Below are 25,176 nucleotides of genomic sequence, written 5' to 3'. Positions count from 1 at the left end.
GCAACTTAGTTGCTGTTTTGGTGTATAAAACAATATGCCGATGACAATAAATGTGCAATAGCATCCAGCTATGTTGTCTCTGCAGATATTGCAAATAAACACAGAAATACTGTAAAATACTTTATTTCCGCTTGGAATACATTTTTGCTGAAGGAATGATTCAATGAAAATAAAATCTAGCAAATATAGCTTTTTTCCTACATTTCACATTCATCTCATAAAAAAAAAAAATTAGTGAAAATAAATTCTACACAAAACATTCAAAAAGCCCTTTTAGTGAAAATTAATTTCAGCCAAAATAAAGTATTTTACAGTAGTCCAATCAAGTCATTTAGACAAAATTATAATTCTAACACACAAATTGTCTAATATTTTTTTGGATAATTTTCTATTGTTGGCGTTATTGTTACATAACAATATTTATTATTAATTATCGAATTATACATTATTTTTTTTAAATAATTCCAATGTCACCATTTTCCGAACTTTAAAAATGTATCCCAACTACGATTTCCAGCTTAAAGTCAAAAAAATTCAGAGTTCGCACACGTAGAACTGTCAACACTGAAATTTTATATTGACAGGAAGTTTGTTCGGGCATTTAACTTTGGTATACGAAAACATCATATTATTAATATTCAAAGTCTATGAATAATTCTCACCGGTTGGAGCACTGTCTACTATTCTTAAGTCGTACGCCCCGGCACATCGATAGTTGGCGGCGGTACCATTGTCCCAAACGACGACTACTTCTTCCGGGGACTCGAAATTCCTGACGGTGCCGAGATGACCCTCACCGCCGTCTTGTTTTCCCCACTTCCAGTCTGGCCCGCGGCCCACTCGTGCCCCAACGCCTTCCATCACAACACGCCCTGGACGAGTAGTGTTAGTATTATCCATCTTTTCAGAGAAATATCTTTGTCCGAAACATTGGTAGATTTTCGAAACGAGCTCAAAAGCAGATCTGTTTTGCCCTGTTCAGTACTCGTATACTAAAGCAGGGGAACAACAGGAAAGTGCTTATTTCGATACCGAACCAATATACGCCATCACGTGACATATGCGAGACTTTGTTTTGTACGTGGAAAATGTAATTATTGGTCATCAAATCATAGTTTTTATGTTCTGCGTGATTTTCAAAGTAAATGTATACCCATGTTGGTATATTTTGAACATTTGTTGCTATCTGAATATGTCAATAAATGTTAAGGGATTGTCCTCATCCATACGAGACTTCGCGAGACTTGTAACTAACATGGCGACAAATGGAAGACGACGTAATGTAAAAAACTCTCGGAAAAGATCGGACGCTTTACTATTTTTATCAAGTATATCATTGGACGGTTCTGTTAAAGAAAATAATATTCACAACAACGGGGAGAATGAGGTGACAAAAGAATGTGCCGTGGCACCGAGTGCGCCACTGGACGAGCAAATAAACAGTCGAACGTTGGGAGACGATGATGAGGTCCAAGTTCGAGTCCCTGGAAAAATACCTCTCCAACGAACTCATTCAGCTTCTTCGCATACATCGACTGAAAAAATTGGTAGCTTATCGCCGCGTAAAAACAGGTGGAAATTTATTATTTGTTTTGTGAATGTGTAACATGGTGTTCTTCCACTTTACCTAACGGAAAACAATGTTATGTTTATGTGTGGTGGGAGGGGCAGGAGCTTCACGGTCAGTCATAGCCCTGAGTACAGTCCTGTAGGTTGGCCTCCTTCCGCTGATCTTTCGGTCTCCACAGTCCTGAGAAGTCGCATAGACCGGGGATTCAACACTATTGTGAAAGAGTATATCGGGCGATTTAAGAGGCATTCAGCTTTGCAGTTAAAAAATAAGCAGGTCGATACGCCTAACTATTCTAAATACCTTAACTGGAAGCGAAATTACATAAGATTTCCTACTGGGGTCGATCAAATTGACATTTTCCAACGTCAACCGAAAATATACGCCGCCATCTTGTTCTTGACGTATTTATAAACAAAACGCTGTTTCGTTGCGTAAAACTAGCTTTCGACAACGTTCCAGTGCTGTATTTGTGATCGCTAGATTAGTCGAGTCGATATATGTTTTAACTGGTTACAATCATGAAAACTGCAGAATGGTTCTCCGCCATACATTTGTAGGCGGGTGTCGAATCCTCAGTCTATGCGACTTCTCAGGACTGTGGGGACCGAATGATCAGCGGAAGGAGGCCAACCTACAGGACTGTACTCAGGGCTCGGTCAGTCAGTCAGTCAGTCAGTGACACTTGAAAGCAATATATTTTCAAAAAAGTTCTGTCATTGAAGTACGGTGGCAGTTGACTGATTATTCCCTTCATTGTCTGTATATGTGTGTGATTTTGTTATGACGTAATAATAATATTTAGTTAACACTTAAAATGGTTTATATGCACACACCTATTTTTGAATAAGACGAGTAAAAACTACAACTGTTTCATAGGAAAGCATGGATGTGGTTTTCAGTAATAATATTTCATTGACACAATACTGACGCAGAAAGGTACAGCAGTATGGTCTTTAAAAAAACTAAAACTAACTAAAATCATTAATACATTTTCATTCACAACTGCTGGATGTTTGCGTATCGTACAATGCAAAACTAAACATTGAAATGTTGAAGTTATTTTACTTTTCACATTTATTCTAGGTTACAATAATCCTGAAACAATGAAAATAAATTTTTATGTCAATATACTATACAGATATGTTAAAAATTTTTATTATTTTTTTTTTTCTTTCAATTTATAGTTTTACACCATTTTATGATATACCGGTACATATCTGTAACCTCATTATAATGAACACCTTTATAATGAATTTCCTGATATAATGAACACATAGCATGTCTCCCGCTCACAACAAACCCAATGTATTATGATATACCGGTACATATCTGTAACCTCATTATAATGAACACCTTTATAATGAACTTCCTGATATAATGAACACATAGCATGTCTCCCGTTCACAAAAAACCCAATGTATTATGTGCTTCATTATAGTGAACATTTCACTATAACAAACTAATTGTATGTCCTCCAAAGAGTTTGTTATAAGGAAACTACAATGTACTAAGATGATTTATTTCATATTATAAATCTCAACAATTAAAATTTAAGTTTTTATAACGCTTTTATCACTCGATAATGTAAACTTCTATTTGCAATAAATTCATTTCAACAAAAAATTAAAAGAAGTTTAACTAAATTTGTTTGATGGTGATGGTTAACAATAATAATGAATTGCCGTGAAGAACATGCATGTAGTGGAAACAAAATAGAGTGAACTATATATAATATAAAGAATACAGCTATGGTAATAACATCAAAATAGACAATTCTTTTCACTGCAAGATCCTGCATTATGCGTGAAATCAAACATTGAATGACAAAAAAAAGAAAGTTCAAATTCAAATCATCTGGTCATTGACACATTACACAGTATCTCAAAAAAAATAGTAATGATCAATAATAAATGCTTAAAGTATTATGAGGTTATCATCTGGTATCACTTGTTGGTAGTGCTGATTGATACAAGTGACATCATGGCCTAGGATTATTCATTAACAGAAGATGCTGTACTGTAAAATACTTTATTTTCGCTTTATTCGCTGAAGAAATGATTCAGTGAAAATAAAATCCAGCGAATATACCTTTTTTCCATATTTTACATTCAACTCGTCAAAAATCAGTGAAAATAAATTCCATACAAAACACCCAAAAAGTCTTTTCAGCAAAAATTACAGTAATTTACTTTTTGCAAGCCTTTTTGTACTGTTCTCCATCTACAAAACCACATTCATCCAGGTAATCTGAAACTAATATACATGTAGTGTGGTGTTTACTTACATGCAAATTTCTACCACATGAAATGAAATTATTGGTATTGCTCTGGCAAGACCCCAACCCTTATTTTTTTAATTTTCTGAGCATAGCGTAAGCTCAACATCTATAGCCATAGTCCAGGGTTTCAAGTGACCCTTCATATCGGTAACTGGTCGGAAATAAACATAACAATTTACACATGTATATCTTTCATTGAATATAAAACGTCTTTAATATGGACTTTGAAAATATGAAATATTTTTAAAAACTATTGCTGAAATATTTTCAAAAACTGAAACAAAACTACTTATAAAGAAGAAATATTAACATCTGTTGAGTGATTATTTAACTGTAGTGTAGCTTTGAATACAATTTTCTTGAGAATCAGCTAACCATGTTTATTTTCAACACCAGCTTCTTGGGCATTTGTAATTTACGTGTACAGTACAGTCCCTGTGTACATGTGCAATTTAACTTTTAGCTAGCTTTCAGTTTGCTTTCAAAATCATTGTTTGTATGAGTACAGTTGTCTCAAAATTAGCTTAGGATTTTTCGTCCAAAATGGAAACTAGTGTTACGGGACATTTCTAATTATTTGCCATACTTTGGGTATAAAAGCACTTTGTCTGAAATGATTGAATTAGGACATTTTGAACATACATATATGAAACACTTTGTGTATGTACTAGTAATCTGCCTCTATATGTTTCTTATTAGTAACATAGGTAAATGTTATAAAATAATAAAGAATTTATTTATGACAATAATTCTTACCATAAGAAGTGTTGTTATTTTTGAAAGGCAAAATCAACTGAGAACAAGCTCGGGAGTTACACTCAGATTGTACCACACTCAGTTTTTACCATTCTACAATACAATTGGATCCATGGAATAAGAATTCAGGATTTTGATCCTCAAAATAGGATCCCATAACTATGGAAAAAAACTGTTAGTAAATTTTGTATTAAAGTGCCTCAGTTTGAATATCATTTAAATTTCATAAAAAAAACAATGTTATGTCGCAAACATCAATATTGGAAAAAATTATAGTATTTTCCAAATCATTAGGCTATTTCTGGTTCTGACTTGTTCCAAAAAGTATGCTGTGACGCACCTTTTTTTTTTGACATTCTTTCATTTTTACAGTATTTTTGCTAAAACCAGAAAAGAAAATCTGTGACATGCACACTGACAAAAAACAAATCATTTATTCAAATTATTGTGATTACATTTACATGTATCTGAAAGGTTACACTATATATGATATGAGATGAATACTTTGTTTAAAGTAGTGAGAACATTTAGTAAAAACAATACTGGTTTCCTATATTATCCAGAATTGATGCCAATAAAAGTGTCACTTCATGTAGAACTCAATTTGTGGGTATTTATCAATTCATAATACAGCAAATACAATTTTGTAGATTATCTGTAATACTCTATTTATGTAGACTATATCTTGATTATTTTAATCTTCAACAAAACTGTTACTCAGACCACTAAATTGCTATTGACAATAAAACAGTTTTGAATAGACTTCTTGAGTAATTTATTTGTTTATTGAAGATATATATAACAGTCATATTTATTTTTATAAACAGTTCAGCTATAAATGTATAATATGTCGCTCACTTTAATCTACAAAAAGCAATCAAAAATGAAAAATATTGAAAGCTAAATTTAACTGTTTTGTAATTATAATGGTTTAAACATATGTCTTAATCATCTTGAATTTTTTGTACAGTGAATTACATATGAATAATTTATCTTCAATAATTACTCCCTGTAACACTTTTGGCTTAACACTATAATTGTAAACTGTTGTATTTGTAAAACAAATGTACATGTACGCTTTTTGCAGTATTTAAATAACTTTTCTAGTAGATGTACCGTCTATGATGAAATTATCTAGGCTGACAGATATCTTGACTAGAATATATCTCTACCCTACCGCAGTATGCCTCGCACTAATAACTCATTACGATTAGCTATTTAAGGTAGATTTGATAGTTGACTAAAAATGTCAATCACCCAAAATCACACTAATGCCTTGCGGCAATGCATCATGGTCTGGTATTGACCAAAGATTTGATTGGTTGAATGAAAATGTTAACAATGTAAACAATGTCAATCATTTGAGAATGCACTAATGCCTAGCTACAATGCCAGCAATATCTCATCATGGTCTGCTATTGAACATAGATTTGATTGGTTGAATGAAAATGCTGTCTATCTAAACATTGTCAATCATTGTCTGGCAAGTGAGAACACTGTAGAAACATTTACAGTAAAATCTGTCTAAACTGCATTCATATTTGTTCATATGAAAAAAATACTTCTATAATGATAATAAACTAAAAACCTGTTTAAGTTGAGTCTCCTAGGTGTTTGGTTTAGACAGGTTTCATTGTAAGAAATGTACCTCTATAAACCAAATATTTCTGTGAATAAACTACCCGGTAATAGGTTTTTTATACAGGTTCTCATCTGGCCAGACTCTGACCCCAAAGTTATGTAGAGGTCAGCATTACACACACCTACTGACTGTTAACGTTTGCTGTGATCACACCATATGTATTTTCTTTATGACAATAAGCATGTCAGAATGCAATTTGTCACTCCAATTCATACTAATTATTCTAATTATTTCATTTGCAATAAATGATCAAAGCTGTAGTTCATAACAGAATATTTCATATTTCTTGAGAACTCTACTCGATCAATTCACACTACCAGTAATGTAGTGAAAAAACTTATCATGCAACTTTGTGTTATAGTTGCTGAGATCATTCTTCTATTATAAAGCGAAACTTCATGAATTCAATCTACCCCCCCCCCCAGAACACCATTCGACCGTCAGACTATATAAGTAACTCGAGTCAAAAGCAAAACTTAGTGAGTTTATCCTCGGCAGAATCGCTATCAAATAGGCAGCCAAAATAATTCAACTGGTAATCATGAAAAAATTGAAAGTGTAGTACAAATTTTGTCCAAATACCTCACATAATAGTCTCAGGATCTATCAAACTTTATGAATGATCTCAGAGTGCAACTGGAAACACTCTGTTGATCTACTTCTTAATGACTATTAAATATAAGTTGCACCATTTCTTGCATTATACATTGTAATGACCAGAGATGTAGAAAATAATAGAAAAATTACTTTCTCAACTGTTGGAATGAGACTTTATGCAAAGAAATGTACGCCTAACTTGACTTTGCAAAGAAATGTACGCCTAACTCGACTTTGCAAAGAAATGTACGCCTAACTCGACTTTGCAAAGAAATGTACGCCTAACTTGACTTTGCAAAGAAATGTACGCCTAACTTGAATTTGCAAAGAAATGTACAACTAATGTGATACTGTAAAATACTTTATTTTAGCTGGAATTAATTTTTGCTGAAATGACATTTCAGTGTTTTGTATGGAATTTATTTTCACTAATTTATTTTTGATCAGTTGAATGTAAAACATGGGAAAAAAGATATATTCGCTAGATTTTATTTTCACTAAATCATCCCTTCAGCGAAAATAAAGTATTTTACAGTACCATAACTGTCCTACCTGTTCTAATATTTTCTACATCTCAGGAATGAAGCATGTCTTGTGTTTTAACCCATGTACTTATTCCATACCTCAGGGCAAGTACTTTCACTGTTGATGCTCACACAGCCCAGTCATATAAGCGGAAATTATTCCACCAAATCTCCTGCAGTAATTCCCAAGCTACATTACACAATGGTAGTTCACCAACTAATAGTCATCGACTGCTTACTATGAGAAAACGATCTGTTTCTTGCACAGAACAGTACACTGAGCCAACAACTTACCAATCTGGTAAAAGTATAAAGAACTGTTCAGTAAAAGACAAACGGTAAATTTGCATTGATATTTGCAAATACCATTTTGTTGTTTCTTTCACTGTATTGACACTATTACCATACATTACCATGAGCAGTTAACATTTTATTTTATGTACTGTATTTGTTCTATTAGAAGTGCATCTCCAGTAGAAGTGCATGTAAACCAACAGTTGTACTGTATTTGCTCTATTAGAAAGGCATCTCCAATAGAAGTGCATGTAAATCAACAGTTGTACTGTATTTGTTCTATTAGAAGTGCATCTTCAATAGAAGTGCATGTAAACCAACAGTTGTACTGTATTTGCTCTATTAGAAAGGCATCTCCAATAGAATTGCATGTAAACCAACAGTTGTACTGTATTTGCTCTATTAGAAGGGCGTCTCAAATAGAATTGCTTGTAAACCAACAGTTGTACTGTATTTGCTCTATTAGAAGGGCATCTCAAATAGAATTGCTTGTAAACCAACAGTACCATATTTGTTATTACCATATATTATAGCATTATCAATACCTGTGGATTTTATGATGTCATTGCAGCAGACTATTCGCAATAATGTATCCCATTATTGAGCATCAAGGTCCCGTGCAATGAATATGTTGTTTTCGAAAATGAAGGAGAAACTATTTAAAAAGAATAGAAATTGTTAGATAACAAGTATTTGATACTAAAATAGGCATCAAATGAAATGGTCCTTTGCCATTAACAGCGGATTTTCAATATCAAAATCAGACAATTTTGTGAGGCCATTGTCGTCTGCTCTGTATGCTAAAACGTGTTCAGTAGAGTCGTTCTATCTAGGAAGCGTGCTTCTAGATTCCGTGACTGATGTTGCTGTCCTGGTAGCTACTCGACTAGTTCGCCCTATCGTGTCGATGAAGTGAGGTTAACTGAGAGTGATTTATCCAAGCAAATGCGTGTTCAGATTATAAAATTATTGGTTGGCGAGTCATTCATTATTGCTTAAATAGTAACATAGCATTCTTGGATTAAATTGATCTTTATGTCATTATCCGCCATATTGAAAAAAAATGGTGCCCATACTCTCAGTGCTTTATAATCACTTGCACAAGATAGTTTAATATGAAACAGTAAAATGGTACTGTATGTATGTTTTTTGGCTGTTTGAAAGCTGCATCAGAGAATTACACATGTGATCACATTGACGCCATTTCCAAATAACAAATCAAATTGACTGTCAATAGTTGCACACAATTACTAGCATCATACCTATTTATTAGTGAAGTAAGGTACAATGAGATGATACTAATGAGATAGTTTTTTGGGCACTTTTCAAATTTTTTTTCGAAAATCACAAAAATAGCTCCCTAAGGCATGCTACATACATTGGTGTTTTTATTTTATTGAAAAAAAAATATCTTGTACAAGTAAACTGATTTTTTTCTTGTGTGCAAACAAATGGCCAAGTTTTTGTTTATCCAGTGTACACCAAACTAGTGCATCTCATTAATATGCATGGTTTACAAACATAACTGAACTGAGGGTAAATAGTTTTAAGTTGAGCCACTTTCTTTATTTGCTATTTACAAACAACTGATAAGATATCTGTTTGTAGTTTACACACAGCTGATAAGATGTGTGCACTGCTGCCTTTCTAGACAGGAAGTACAGCAAAGACAAAACAATCGCTTTTGAACAACAACAAGCGTGCCCCCCCCCGGGGCCGACGTCTTGACATCGGATAGTGGGCCAGTGTTTCACGCAAGGCAAGGGTTGACTTTTTCGTACGACTTCGGTAAAAAATAAAAGTATAATCTAAAATCTAGGTAGTTTTTATAGATGATAACAGTGAGTCCGGTTACAATTAAATTTTGAAGAGATTCATCTACAAGTATAAGACCCGAGGTTACTGCGACGGTAAAACTCTGTTTTGCGGGATTTGATTTTTAATAGCACAGGAAATGCTACATGCCGGCATACGTCACTGGGTCATATTTTACAATTATTCTATTCACACCAATTAAAAAACAGGGCAGCTTCCTTCATTAATGTGCAAAATATGCAAAGAAGGAGAGGGTTATCAGTAATTCTTTAGTTTAGTTGCCATTCACTAATTATGGACGAGATAGTAAGCACGCGAAAATTTCCAAGAAAAAGAAAGCGAGGAAGAAAGAAGAAAAATGTCAAAAGAATGATCACTCTTGTCAAAAAAGATGTTGAAAGAGACGATGCTGGGTTCGTACCCAACGGATTTCCCCGTCGAAACCAGTGTCAGCCATGAAGTGGGCGAAGAAAGTTTTAAATTTTGCTGCTAAAACGTGAGTTAACGTTGATTGAAGTTTGAAATCATAAAAGTGCCGATTTCTCGGTGTTCGGTTTTTGGCAATTCCCGTTGACCTAATTTTAAATGGCGCTTCAGTGAATAGCGCTACGATGTCGCCGTTTAACTTTTCTTACTCTTGGATATGTTGGCTTCATGTCCGTATTTACATATTTGCAAAATTCTATTGCGTTTTTTCACAAACCTCGCGCAAACCACCGGTATACTCTAACTTTAACACCAAAAAAAGTGCTTGAAATTTGTGATTTTCGGAAAGAAAAAAAAACTTAATGCAAAAAATAGAAATACGGATTTAAACTTCATGACCTTTGCTTCAAAACAGTGTAAAGTTTTTGATCGCATGAATGACTGTAGAGATGACAATTAAAATTGTATTCACCAAATTATCAGCCCCGCTGATTTCCAGAATCACGTGACGCTAAAACAAACACAATGTTCACAAAATATTAATAGTAGGAAAATACAAGTCAAGAGCTTTCTAAACATATATAAATTGTATGGTTTCTTGTAAAATTTATTCCGATTATAGGTGTTTACATTTTTCATGCAAAAAAACTATCCTGCTACCTTAAATGACTTTAAAGTATGTCCACATTTTCAAGGCATCACAGTACATCTAACCTCAGAAAAATACTGATTTCAGTGAGCATAATGAGAACGACAGTTCTGTTCAAAAACTGTGTTTACTCATATTTACTCATATTTACTCATATTTTAATGATTAAATATACATCAACTGCACTTCTATTAGAGATGCTTTCCTACTACAGCAAATACAGTATTGAGAAAATATTTTTGTTTTTGAATACGTCAGTTAAATATGCTAATATACAGTCTGAGTATTTTTATTTTAACACATGCAACTCAGTATTACTTTCACTGTTTCATGCATTGCATCATGGGAAACAGATGAGGTTTGCATTGAACAAAAACTGCAACTTTGCATATGTTATCTAGGTTGTTTTTTATCAGCTAAAACACAATACACAGAATGGCAGAAACAAATAACTTGTATTATGACTCGCTTTCCAGCAAAAATGGAATACAGTTTAAAGTTTTGCATCACCTTTTCACAAAATTGATGAATAAGTATGATGGCTAATGGGAAATCATTTGCAATTAGTCAAAAATAAACAAATAAAAATAGATACAAGTAAAATTAAAATAACGCCTGTCCACTTGTTCTAGACTGGCAAATTTTAGCTGAGACAAGTATATGTAGACCTGACCAGATGAGATAGGTCCCAGTTGCTAATGTACAGAAAATAGTCTGTAGAGTTCATAAGACCTACATTGTATAAAAAAAATGTTGAAAATAATGTCATAATTTATCTTGCAAGGGACAGCTAAATGTATATTATCACAGGCACTTTCATCCACCAACCTCTCTAATACAGGCAACTTAAATATTTAATTTCAACCTTATTATGTCGGTAAACAACTTTGGTTTTCATGCACTTAATTGACAAATATGACTGGAAATTATAATGCAGTATTACCAACATGTACAATATACTGTAATTTGACTTATCTATCTACCAATCACTGTCATGTATACTGAAGTGTTACTACGCCAATTATTCCTTTTTTTGTAATTTTACCAGACCTGATTATATATCTGTACTTTTTTTTATTTCATGATTATGTGCTTAATCTATACTTGTTAGGCAGCCTGTGCTAAAAACCAAAAAAAAAAAATTGTTTTGTTGCCCTCAGCAACCGACCGAAAAATATGAAATATCGGGTCGCATTTTTTTTTTTTCATATACCTCGGCTATTTATGATACCCTTAGTTTTCACAAGTTTAAACTAAACTAAATTTTCCGACTTGAGGGCAACATAAGTTGTTTTTTTTTGGCCTAATTGTATTTCTCATCTATTGCATGTATCTCCATTGTAAGGCCATGTATGCATTTTTCGATCACCTCCACATTAGAGATGTATTGATTCGTTTTTATATTGTAGAACCTGTGTCAACCTATTTTGGCTGAACACCTAAAAACCATTTAGGTAATGCAAAAATTGTCCGATTCACAGAGGTGCCACTATGTTAGTAATCAATGAAATAACGCATGTTTTTATTTTTAGTTTAGCTTTCTTGATGCATAATAGTAGCATTCATTCTGTAAGAGAACCAGTAATCAACTAGTGTTTCATTTTTTGATCAAATTATATTGCTTTTTTTTTTCATTCATCATAATTCTCAATTTCATTTTTCTTTAACCTCTCACGGTAATCATCATCTCATTCTTTGCATTCCATTCACGTTTTATGTTATTCAGCCGACTAATTAGCACTAACAAGATAAAAAACCAACATATATGTAGCCTGCCCTTCCTATTTGGGCATCTGCCAAATGCATTTCTATTGATGTCAAATAGTATGAGGTATCTCAAGGAAACTGCAGAATAAAACTTACTATTTATACATCTGTCACTGTAACGCAGTATTTTGCGGGGTATTTTCATTCTAACATGTTAGGAAATGAGAATTCCAAAAATTAAATGATTACGTGCGTAAGCGTCCTCTAATAATAAAAACAAACTTGGCTGCCTCCAGAATTTGACCGGACTCCACACAAAGACATTCGCTGATTCTTTTCTAAACTTTTTTGATTTCAGCTTTCCCATGATGTATCCTTGGAGGGAAAAGATGTATGATAATAAGGTTATTACGAGAATACCTCAAAGTATGCACTCAGACAGTACTCTGCGCATCGACCTCCACTGCGCATTTGACGATACTTCAGCTGTACTGTCTTTGTGCATATTATTTATACAGCCTTTTCGATCAAACTGCTTGTTGTATGAAGCCCAGCACTGAGCAAGATAGTTTTGAATATTTTCAAACTTGCCGGCTATCTTGAAAATATCACACAAACTTTCTTTTAAATTTCTTAAAGAGATAGAACGCAGATACCCCATACAGTATCAAAAATTATCACCATTGTAACTTGCGCTAATATAGTGACAGATGTATGATAAAAATGTTGCTCTATTAGAAACACATGCCATTGTATAAATGTCCTAATTGTTTGCATTGTGAGGTTGTTGAGTGTTAAAATTATAAATTGTTCAGTTACTTTTAATAGAGCAAAGACGGTGCCTAATCTAGCATCACAAGTTGTATTATTGTTTACAATGAAAAAGCCAACATTCATTCAAGTATTTCAAAGACTGTTGCATTCTGGGATTCGTTCATGTTATACATGTATCATGTTATCACTGTCTCAAAGAAAAGACTATATAGCATGTAATGGCAATCTTTCCAGTTTCAGGTCTAAGCTCAAAAGTTAGACAGAGCTCAACTTTGTTTCAAGCACTTGACATAAAATTAAAAACACTAAATCAAAACTTAGGTTGTCATTAAACTCTTTTTATATCAGGTCATCTGTGTATTTGCATAACAATGCATTTATTTTGTATCTTTAGAGTGTTACTGGTGTCTCACAGGAAAGTACCGTATGCAATATTTTCTGTTCTGCCATACAGCAAACAAAGTCAGCATGGAATTTTCAAGTGAGTTGTTGAGTTTTGAGAACGGTTCTTATGGATGGGATATTAGAAACTCTGGACGATGGCAAAGCAAAATCAACCAAATATATTTGAAACTAGGAATAAACAAAAAAAATAAGCTTGTTTAATTAAACTGAAATAACCAATATGGAGTTTTCACTAGTGCTAATGGTTGATCACTGGTCATATAAACACAGGTGGTCTTTATTTTCAGGTCACTATACATGTATTGCATTAGGACTGCTTATACATGTAGTAACCTCTATGGGCAGATTCTCTTTATACAGTATAGTGGGTGGTCACTGTAAATACTGACTTGGTTGTCAAATTAATGACAGTAGTAGCAGCATGGCAATACATCATATTTAATTATTTTACTTATTTCAATATATATCTATAAGTTAGTATTGTGAATATTGCAATTTTATGCCCACATTATTTTTACTTTCATGTCTGAATAAAATCTTAATATTTTACAGATCGGAAGCTTTCCACCATGTTGAAGCAAATACTTCTTTTAGAACTCGTAGACCATCTGGTCTGAAACCATTGAGTTTGTCTCATGAAGACTTCCTGGCATGTGCTGGAAAGGAAATCCAAGATGGCCTTGGTAAAGTAAGTCATTAGCTACTAGCTATCCCAATTGTCACATGCCTACATCTATGTTGTACTGGTATTTATGGAATCTGAGTCAATTTGTTTGTAAACGAGTATTCTTTCTTATCCAGCTCTTCAGTTTGTCATATACACATTCTGTAGTGCAAATTAGGGATACCGTAAGTCACAGTAATTTCCATTATAGTAATTGGGGGGAGTGGGGTACATTAAAATGATCTACTCTCTCCATTATCAATGTTAACATTGTTAGCCACGTTCGGACGCAGTCCAAAAACAGGGACTTATGTTTTGACTTCAGTTCGTCCGTGCTTTCGGACCTGTATCTTAGAAATGCCTGGACCAATCACAATCAAACTTCACACATACATCATACATGATATTATACATATGCACATCAATTTGTTTCACGATCTGATTCAAGATGGCCAAAAGGCGGCCATTTTTGTGCTAAGAAATCATCAAAATCAAGCAATTCTCTGCTGTTTACAGATGGATCTTGTTCAAACTTGGTATATAGATTATATGACCTTGATGCACATCATTTTGTTTTTCAGATAAGATTCAAAATGGCTGACTTGTGGCCATTTTGTTTTAATAAATGGGCTTTTAGAGCCATATCTTTGACATGCTTTGACTGATTATGTTCAAATTTTATATATTCATTATTCATCATGTTATAGATATATACATGTATTAAAAATGGCTGATTTTGTTTTAATTAATGCTGTTCCAGAGTAATATCTCTCAATGTGGACAAGTACTCGTTTGACGATCAGATACAAACGTCAATCATTTTAATGTTAAACAATCATCATAATCGTATTCCTGACATGGTTATATTCCAGCTATATTACTATAAACAAAACTATATATCTTAAATTCAATAACTAACTGGGACTATGCCATGCATGGCTTGTTTTATGTCGTTTCAACCTTCCATACCTTCACTGTGTATATTAAAAAAAAAATTAAATTAAATATTAAAACTGATCATTTCACTGGTAGTAGAATTTGTAAAGTTCCAATACTGGAATTAATTTTCACTGAAAACACATTTAGATGTTTCATATGGAATTTATTTTCACTCATTTTGGATGAGTTGAATGTGAAATAATTAAAAGTATTTTACAGTAACCCAACACGAGGCTGATTATGCTCTCAATGACCAAGATAATGTATATGTAGATTATTGTTGAACATAAAGTTGCAGAATATCTGGTAGAATAGTGGTTGTTGCAGTTCATACCCCCCGGGAGTGCCGAGACTCAATGCTGACATACTCATAACATTTTCTAATGAACTGTATGTATGTCTTAACAAAATGTCAGAAGAAACAACAGGGAGATTCAATGGTGGGAACTGGCACAGATTTCACAGCTTTAAATTAAATAATATTAAATATTATTGTTATTTTGTAGGCAATATCATACAGTCATTTTTTGGTACCAACACTGAGCAAGGTAGTTGCATTGCGCCAAAGATTAAACCAAGAATCAGGATACAATTCATGTCCTCAATCTCCAAACTCACCGGTTGTTAAAAAACAAAACCCTTTTAATCGATGTATATCATATGATCCTAAACTAGTTGGGGCGACAGCGCTGGTCAATGAAAGGGGTAAGTAATTTCATCTGTTGATGGTATCTGTTCATCCAAATCAATTTTCGATGTTTTTTTTCAAAAATGTTTTCAAGGTTTATAGCAAATTTGTAATTATGTCCATTTGTCACAAAATTTTTGGATAGAAAAATACATAAACATGTGCAAAATGTTCGCACTGAAATGTTATGGCGCTCAAAGGTGTTGGCCATTTCCCATGATGCAAAGTTCAAATCAAGGATGGAAATGTTTACTGCTGCTCAAACATTTCCCATGATGCAATGCATGAAATAAGTTAAAATGGTTCACAGTTGTATGCGTTCATATTTAAGATAATTGAGATTTTGTGTACGATGATTAGCTCTTTTCTCTCTGAGTATACCAATAGTATTTCAGGCATAGCGCACCTCCACACATGAGTCAAACAATTTGATTTTGGTGGGATTTCAAATAATCAAATTACACCAATCAATCTAGTGATGTCATTGACAGAAGCCGCATCCCTAGTAGAAGTCGCACCCATTCTTTTTGAATAATTGAGAACCAAAAATTCATCATTTCTCATATGTGTGTAGGTGCTTAATAGAAGCCACATCCCCTATGTTACATTGTACTATTTTAATAGAAGCCACTGCTTCTAATACAGATTTTACAGTACTACTCTCTGTGTTGTACCTAGTATGTGATGTTGGTTGCATTGTGATGAAATACAAAAATGACTGTTTACTACTTTTTTTCATTGCAGAAAATGAAGCTTTACTGAATGATGCAATATTTTACTATGATCCATATCAATTAGATGATCCTGAATTGTGTTCAGGGAAACATAAAAAACTGCTTACATTCAGTTCATATCGGGTAAGTACATACATCCTCAAAAAAACACTATTAAGCCTTATGACTAATTTGCTAATGAAAAAGTTGTTAATTACTTCATCTGCCAAAATGCAAATGCAAATAATTTTTGCTTGCAAGAAGTTTCTGAATCAGAACTAATATCAAAGATTTGTCACAGTGAAAATGGCATGAAGTCTTACTGAAATTTCACCACAGCGAACCCCCCATACGATGTTTTATTGTCAACATCACATGACTGTAAAATTACTTGTCCAAAATGTATGTCTGATCAGTTTATATTTACTTTCAGGTTTCTGTTATTGACTATGCGAAACCCTCAGAACTGAAAAAAGAATTAAATGACAGATTTCGGGAAAAGTTTCCGCACATGCAGCTGACACTCAGTAAGTTGCGAAGGTAAGCCATTAAATGCGTTGACATCAGAAGAAAATATTGACAAAAATTGAGCAAAACTAGCATGGAATAAGCTTCTTTCATTCTGTATTACTCATGGGTTTTTTGTATACTTGTTTTTCCTATTATGTTGTAGTATCAAGAGAGAATTAAAAAAGATAGCTATGGTACAAAGCCATCTAGATGCAGGTACACTGGCACAGGCGTATGTATACTTTGAAAAATTAGTACTCCAAGGAAAGATCAATAAAGAAAACAGAAAGATATGCGCTGGTAAGTTAGACTTGCCTTTTACTAGGTATGGCCACTAGCCACTAACCCAAGTCCAATTTACAAGACGTTGACTAAAACTGAAAAATCAGCAATCGACATGTTAATTTACATATTAAATACAATATATTTTACGTATTATTATTTGCTCATTTTGAATGCAATGCATAACACTTGACATTAACATGACCTTTATAATACATTTTTTTTCAAAAAAACCTCCCTCAGATATCCAATAGCTCAGTCTTTACAGGCCCAGCCTGCTGTGGTTGATGTTGTGTGTTCAAACCCCTTCCTTGGCCAACTTTTACAATAATTAAAGAACTCTATCTCCTCGTCAACTCAAGATGTTGCATCTTGATTAAAGCTGCTAAGTCCTAGATAAGGCTGATTTACAATAGTGGTTTACAAAATATTGCCACAGTTATGTAGCTCAGACAATGTCAGTTTACTAAATATGCCCCAGTTATCTGTAGCAATTACAGTGTCCAACATCACGGTTTTAGTCAAGACTGACTAGTTTTGTAATTACCATGCCACAACAGTGTGAACAGCACCAGACTGATGCGCTGCATCCTTCATTGTTTATCAGTATCCAAGTTCACACTCAAAACACAGGATCGCACAAAAGCTTGGGCGGGCAAAGAGCAAGTATTGGGAATACTGATTCATTTAGCCATGTTATGATGACATTTTCAATCAGCCAGTCAAATTAGCCATGTGTTGATGGCATTTCAATCAGCCAATCAAATTAGCCATACATTGATGGCATTTTCAATCAGCCAATCAAATTAGCCATACATTGATGACGTTTTCAATCAGCCAATCAAATTAGCCATGTGTTGATGGCATTTCAATCAGCCAATCAAATTAGCCATACATTGATGGCATTTTCAATCAGCCAATCAAATTAGCCATACATTGATGGCATTTTCAATCAGCCAATCAAATTAGCCATGTGTTGTCATTTTCAATCAGCCAATCAAATTAGCCATGTGTTGATGACATTTTCAATCAGCCAATCAAATTAGCCATGTGTTGACATTTTCAAACAGCCAATCAAATTAGCCATGTATTGATGGCATTTTCAATCAACCAATTGAATTTGCCATACATTGTTGGCATTTTCAATCAGCCAATCAAATTAGCCATGTGTTGATGGCATTTTCAATCAACCAATCGAATTTGCCATACATTGTTGGCATTTTCAATCAGCCAATCAAATTAGCCATGTGTTGATGGCATTTTCAATCAACCAATCGAACTTGCCATACATTGTTGGCATTTTCAATCAGCCAATCAAATTAGCCATGTGTTGATTGCATTTTCAATCAACCAATCGAATTTGCCATACATTGTTGGTTGTTGGCATTTTCAATCAGCCAATCAAATTAGCCATGTGTTGATGGCATTTTCAATCAACCAATCGAATTTGCCATACATTGTTGGCATTTTCAATCAGCCAATCATATTTGCCATACATTGATGGTATTTTCAATCAGCTAATTAAATTACGCACATTTTTAATTAGCCAATCAAACAGCTGCCCATGATTCATTCACTTGCCATCAATGCTTGGCATAGTTTTGAGGTCTCAGACCTTGGAATAAGTATGAATTGCAGGTTTAGTTAGACCTCAGAATCTTTTACTAAGATCTGCTAGATCCTGTTTGCTAATTTATCGAGTTATGTCATGTGCCCTTCTATTGCTAACAGCAAGTCTAGTGTCAATGGTGATGTTTGTAACATGTCAGTACTCTCTGCTTCATGTTGTATATGATAATGATATTACCAAGTATATTGACAATATTAATTCTGATGATTTCTTCTCTTCAGGTGCCTGTTTGCTGTTAGCAGCTAAGTTATCAGACACTAAAGGTGTGGAGTTACAGCATCTCATCAAGGTACAACAAATACCTGTTCTTAGGATGGACCACTTTTGACTCCCATGTGCGAAGCACAAAATGGGAGTCTTTGCGGTTAGTGTGTCTGTATATGTGTGTGTGTGTATGTGTGTCCGTCTGTTCCACTGATATCTCAAGAACCATACATCAGTTTTTGATGAAACATGGTGCATAGATGCTCTGGGGTAATGTGCAGATTTGATTAGGTTTTGGTAAAATTTCATGCATATTAATTACCTAATTTGCATGATAATAAGCTAATTTTTAGCTGTTCCATTGATATCTAAAGAACCACTTATTGGATTTTGATGAAACTTGGTACATGGATGCTCTGAACTAATGCTTGGTTTTGATTAGTTTTTGGTAAAAATTACCGAATGACTAATTACCTAATTTGCATAATGATTAGTCAATTTTCGATTTTTCCACTGATATCTCAAGTACTAATCATCACATTTCAATGAAACTTGGTACATAGATGTGATATGACACTGCACAGACCTGATAGTTTTTAAGGTAATGTCAGTGCATATTAATTACCTAATTTGCATAATTAATTAATTTTCAGCTTTTGATGTTTCAAGTAGTAAGCATTACATTTCAATGAAACTTGGTACATAGATACTCAAGGACTATGCAGAGATTGATTGTTTTGGGATAAATATGTGTGCATATTAATTACCTAATTTGCATAATTAGTTAATTTTCAGCTTTTCCACAGATATCTCAAGTACTAATTATCACATTGCAATGAAACTTGGTACATAGACCCCTTAGGACTATCAAGAGACCTGATTAGTTTTAGGGTAAATAATTGTGTATATTAATTACCTAATTTGCATAATTAATTAATTTTCACACTGATTTCTCAAGTACTGATCATCACATTTCAATGAAACTTTGTACATGGATGCTGTAGAACAATAGACAATTGTGGGTTAAAATCTGTACATATTAATTACTAATTTACATAATTAACCACTTTTAAGGTATCACACTGATATCTAAAGTACTAATTATTCCATTTCAATGAAACTCAGTGCAAAGATGCTCTAGGACAATGTACAAACCTGATTAGTTTGGGGTTAAAATCTGTTTATATTAATTCCCTAATTAGCATAATAATTTATAATTTGTTTTGGTTCCAATCACATTTCAATAAAACTTGGTACATAGATGGTTTAGTACATTGCGCAGACCTCATTAGTTTTCCATTAAAATCTGTTCATATTAATTTTCTGATTTGCATTATTAGTTTTCGGCTTTTCCATCACTATCGCTATCTCTGACAAGTAATTTTGAATTATATTTAATGTGTCTCCAATACTCTCAGCACATGGGAGTTCTTTCTAAGCTTTCTTTGTTCTTAGGAATGAACCATTGTTTTTATAGGGAATGCCTGTTCTAATGGGTTGACCATTGTTTTACAGGGGGTGACTGTTCTTAGGGATGTACCATTGTTTTACAGGGGGTGACTGTTCTTAGGGATGGACCATTGCTTTAATAGGGAATGTCTGTTCTAATAAGTTGACCATTAAAGGAGATGCCTGTTATTGGGGGTGAACCATTGTTTTTAAAAGGGATGTCTGTTATTGGGGGTGGACTATTGTTTTTAAAAGGGATGCCTGTTGTTGGGGGTGGACCATTGTTTTTAAAAGGGATGCCTGTTATTGGGGGTGGACCATTGTTTTTAAAAGGGATGCCTGTTATTGGGGGTGAACTATTGTTTTTAAAAGGAATACATGTTATTGGGGGTGGACCATTGTTTTTAAAAGGGATACCTGTTATTGGGGGTGGACCATTGTTTTTAAAAGGGATGCCTGTTATTGGAGGTGGACCATTGTTTTTAAAAGGGATGCCTGTTATTGGGGGTGGACCATTGTTTTTAAAAGGGATACCTGTTATTGGGGGTGGACCATTGTTTTTAAAAGGCTTGCCTGTTCTTTTGGGTGGACCATTGTTTTTAAAAGGGATGCCTGTTATTGGGGGGTGAACTATTGTTTTTAAAAGGGATACATGTTATTGGGGGTGGACCATTGTTTTTAAAAGGGATACCTGTTATTGGGGGTGGACCATTGTTTTTAAAAGGGATGCCTGTTATTGGGGGTGGACCATTGTTTTTAAAAGGGATGCCTGTTATTGGGGGTGGACCATTGTTTTTAAAAGGGATGCCTGTTATTGGGGGTGGACGATTGTTTTTAAAAGGGATACCTGTTATTGGGGGTGGACCATTGTTTTTAAAAGGGATGCCTGTTGTTGGGGGTGGACCATTGTTTTTAAAAGGGATGCCTGTTATTGGGGGTGGACCATTGTTTTTAAAAGGGATGCCTGTTATTGGGGGTGGACCATTGTTTTTAAAAGGGATACCTGTTATTGGGGGTGGACCATTGTTTTTAAAAGGGATGCCTGTTGTTGGGGGTGGACCATTGTTTTTAAAAGGGATGCCTGTTATTGGGGGTGGACCATTGTTTTTAAAAGGGATGCCTGTTATTGGGGGTGGACCATTGTTTTTAAAAGGGATACCTGTTATTGGGTGTGGACCATTGTTTTTAAAAGGGATACCTGTTATTGGGGGTGGACCATTGTTTTTAAAAGGGATGCCTGTTATTGGGGGTGGACCATTGTTTTTAAAAGGGATGCCTGTTATTGGGGGTGGACCATTGTTTTTAAAAGGGATGCCTGTTATTGGGGGTGGACCATTGTTTTTAAAAGGGATACCTGTTATTGGGGGTGGACCATTGTTTTTAAAAGGGATACCTGTTGTTGGGGGTGAACCATTGTTTTTTAAAAGGGATGCCTGTTGTTGGGGGTGGACCATTGTTTTTAAAAGGGATGCCTGTTATTGGGGGTGGACAATTGTTTTGAAAAGGGATGCCTGTTATTGGGGGTGGACCATTGTTTTTAAAAGGGATACCTGTTATTGGGGGTGGACCATTGTTTTTTAAAAGGGATACCTGTTCTTGGGGGTGGACCATTGTTTTTAAAAGGGATGCCTGTTCTTGGGGGTGGACCATTGTTTTTAAAAGGGATGCCTGTTTTTAGGGGTGGACCATTGTTATTAAAGAGTGTCTGTTATTAGGGGGCCATTGCCTGTACAGGGGGTGCCTGTTATTGGGGGTGGACCATTGTTTTTAAAAGGGATGCCTGTTATTGGGGGTGGACCATTGTTTTTAAAAGGGATGCCTGTTATTGGGGGTGGACCATTGTTTTTAAAAGGGATGCCTGTTATTGGGGGTGGACCATTGTTTTTAAAAGGGAAGCCTGTTATTGGGGGTGGACCATTGTTTTTAAAAGGGATACCTGTTATTGGGGGTGGACCATTGTTTTTAAAAGGGATACCTGTTATTGGGGGTGGACCATTGTTTTTAAAAGGGATACCTGTTATTGGGGGTGAACCATTGTTTTTCAAAAGGGATGCCTGTTGTTGGGGGTGGACCATTGTTTTTAAAAGGGATACCTGTTATTGGGGGTGGACCATTGTTTTTAAAAGGGATACCTGTTATTGGGGGTGGACCATTGTTTTTAAAAGGGATACCTGTTATTGGGGGTGGACCATTGTTTTTAAAAGGGATACCTGTTATTGGGGGTGAACCATTGTTTTTTAAAAGGGATGCCTGTTGTTGGGGGTGAACCATTGTTTTTAAAAGGGATGCCTGTTATTGGGGGTGGACCATTGTTTTTAAAAGGGATGCCTGTTATTGGGGGGTGGACCATTGTTTTTAAAAGGGATGCCTGTTATTGGGGGTGGACCATTGTTTTTAAAAGGGATGCCTGTTCTTGGGGGTGGACCATTGTTTTTAAAAGGGATGCCTGTTATTGGGGGTGGACCATTGTTTTTAAAAGGGATGCCTGTTGTTGGGGGTGGACCATTGTTTTTAAAAGGGATGCCTGTTGTTGGAGTTGGACCATTGTTTTTAAAAGGGATGCCTGTTATTGGGGGTGGACCATTGTTTTTAAAAGGGATGCCTGTTCTTGGGGGTGGACCATTGTTTTTAAAAGGGATGCCTGTTATTGGGGGTGGACCATTGTTTTTAAAAGGGATGCCTGTTGTTGGGGGTGGACCATTGTTTTTAAAAGGGATGCCTGTTGTTGGAGTTGGACCATTGTTTTTAAAAGGGTTGCCTGTTCTTGGGGGTAGACCATTGTTTTTAAAAGGGATACCTGTTATTGGGGGTGAACCATTGTTTTTAAAAGGGATGCCTGTTCTTGGGGGTGGACCATTGTTTTTAAAAGGGATGCCTGTTCTTGGGGGTAGACCATTGTTTTTAAAAGGGATACCTGTTATTGGGGGTGAACCATTGTTTTTAAAAGGGATGCCTGTTCTTGGGGGTGGACCATTGTTTTTAAAAGGGATGCCTGTTCTTGGGGGTGGACCATTGTTTTTAAAAGGGATGCCTGTTATTGGGGGTAGACCATTGTTTTTAAAAGGGATACCTGTTATTGGGGTGGACCATTGTTTTTAAAAGGGATGCCTGTTGTTGGGGGTGGACCATTGTTTTTAAAAGGGTTGCCTGTTCTTGGGGGTGGACCATTGTTTTTAAAAGTGATACCTGTTATTGGGGGTGAACCATTGTTTTTAAAAGGGATGCCTGTTATTGGGGGTGGACCATTGTTTTTAAAAGGGATGCCTGTTCTTGGGGGTGGACCATTGTTTTTAAAAGGGATGCCTGTTATTGGGGGTGGACCATTGTTTTTAAAAGGGATGCATGTTATTGGGGGTGGACCATTGTTTTTAAAAGGGATGCCTGTTTTTAGGGGTGGACCATTGTTATTAAAGAGTGTCTGTTATTAGGGGGCCATTGCCTGTACAGGGGGTGCCTGTTCTTGGGGGTGGACCATTGTTTTTAAAAGGGATACCTGTTATTGGGGGTGAACCATTGTTTTTTAAAAGGGATGCCTGTTGGGGGTGGACCATTGTTTTTAAAAGGGATGCCTGTTATTGGGGGTGGACCATTCTTTTTAAAAGGGATACCTGTTATTGGGGGTGGACCATTGTTTTTAAAAGGGATGCCTGTTATTGGGGGTGAACCATTGTTTTTAAAAGGGATGTCTGTTCTTGGGGGTGGACCATTGTTATTAAAGAGTTTCTATTATTAGGGGGGCCATTGCCTGTACAGGGGGTGCCTGTTCTTGTAGAGGTAGACCATTGCTTTTACAGGGAATGCCTGTCATTTGCTTTTACAGGGGGTGCATGGTTCTTATGGTTGGCAATTGTTTTCATAGATGATGCCTGTATTTTACATATGTGTGTTTGTTACTAACAATGCATGTCTTGCTTATATTGAATAGGAGATTCAGGACACATTCCGAGTACGAGATCGAGAGTTGTTCAATTATGAGTTCCGTGTGTTGGTGGCTTTACAGTTCTCTCTGCATCTACCAGCTACCAAAGTCATACCACACTACAAGAGAATATTCCACCAAACGTAGTCATCTTCCCTCTCTCGTACTATAGTTAATATATTTACAAAGTAGGGATATTGGTTTCCATGGTAATTTGTGTAGCCTATATCCCCGCTTACTTTTTTTCCAGTACGTCGTAAGTGGTCAGAATGAGACTAAAATTAAATATTAATCTGTACACGATCAATGTCTTCAACACGTTGTAACACAAATTTGTCCATTTAATCTACAAATTGTTTTCAAAAGGTCTAAAAAAAAACAAATTCAATGCTTTAAAGCTGTATTATCCTTTTAACTTTTCAAGTCTTTAAATTATGTAGTAAAATAAGCCATGTATTGGAATCAATAGTTAAGATGTTCGTGAGTTATGTGTGTCATAACGTGACAGATTTATTGTATATGTTGTATACCTTAAATCCCAACATGCAACACGGTTTTGAATCCTGCTTTCGAACGTACTCAACATACATTGTAACTAGCCTAGAAAGAATGAAATGTTCCATGTTTGCTTGTACACAGTATCAACTATGAGATCTCATATAGCATGTATAAACATACTATGAGATCTTGGACACAGTATCAACATACTACGAGATCTTGTACACAGTATAAACATAC

The 25,176-nt window shown here is 35.0% G+C and overlaps 2 protein-coding genes across 2 annotated transcripts in view; one reads left to right on the top strand and one right to left on the bottom strand.

The window, feature by feature from the left end:
- The window catches only part of LOC102806896 (E3 ubiquitin-protein ligase MIB1), a 148,136-nt gene extending 147,091 nt beyond the window's left edge, over positions 1–1,045 (bottom strand). Inside the window, exon 1 of the mRNA XM_085493242.1 lies at positions 663–1,045. Coding sequence (XP_085349368.1) covers positions 663–900 — 238 coding nt within the window. The 5' untranslated portion in view covers positions 901–1,045. The remainder of the gene's footprint in view (positions 1–662) is intronic.
- Positions 1,021–24,911, top strand: LOC100366550 (CDK5 and ABL1 enzyme substrate 1-like). Its single transcript, XM_085493243.1, has 9 exons — positions 1,021–1,572; positions 13,430–13,516; positions 13,993–14,128; positions 15,550–15,748; positions 16,476–16,588; positions 16,878–16,984; positions 17,118–17,254; positions 19,088–19,155; positions 24,445–24,911. Exons 1-9 carry the CDS (start codon positions 1,061–1,063, stop codon positions 24,583–24,585), a joined length of 1,500 nt encoding a protein of 499 aa, XP_085349369.1. The 5' UTR covers positions 1,021–1,060; the 3' UTR covers positions 24,586–24,911.
- Positions 24,912–25,176: the final 265 nt, after the last annotated feature.

Source organism: Saccoglossus kowalevskii, chromosome 18 (genome assembly GCF_978046115.1).
Source record: "Saccoglossus kowalevskii chromosome 18, keSacKowa6.1, whole genome shotgun sequence".
NCBI classification, from domain to species: domain Eukaryota; kingdom Metazoa; phylum Hemichordata; class Enteropneusta; family Harrimaniidae; genus Saccoglossus; species Saccoglossus kowalevskii.
The sequence above is the reverse complement of the archived record's forward strand: the minus strand, read 5'-3'. Positions and strand labels throughout refer to the sequence as shown.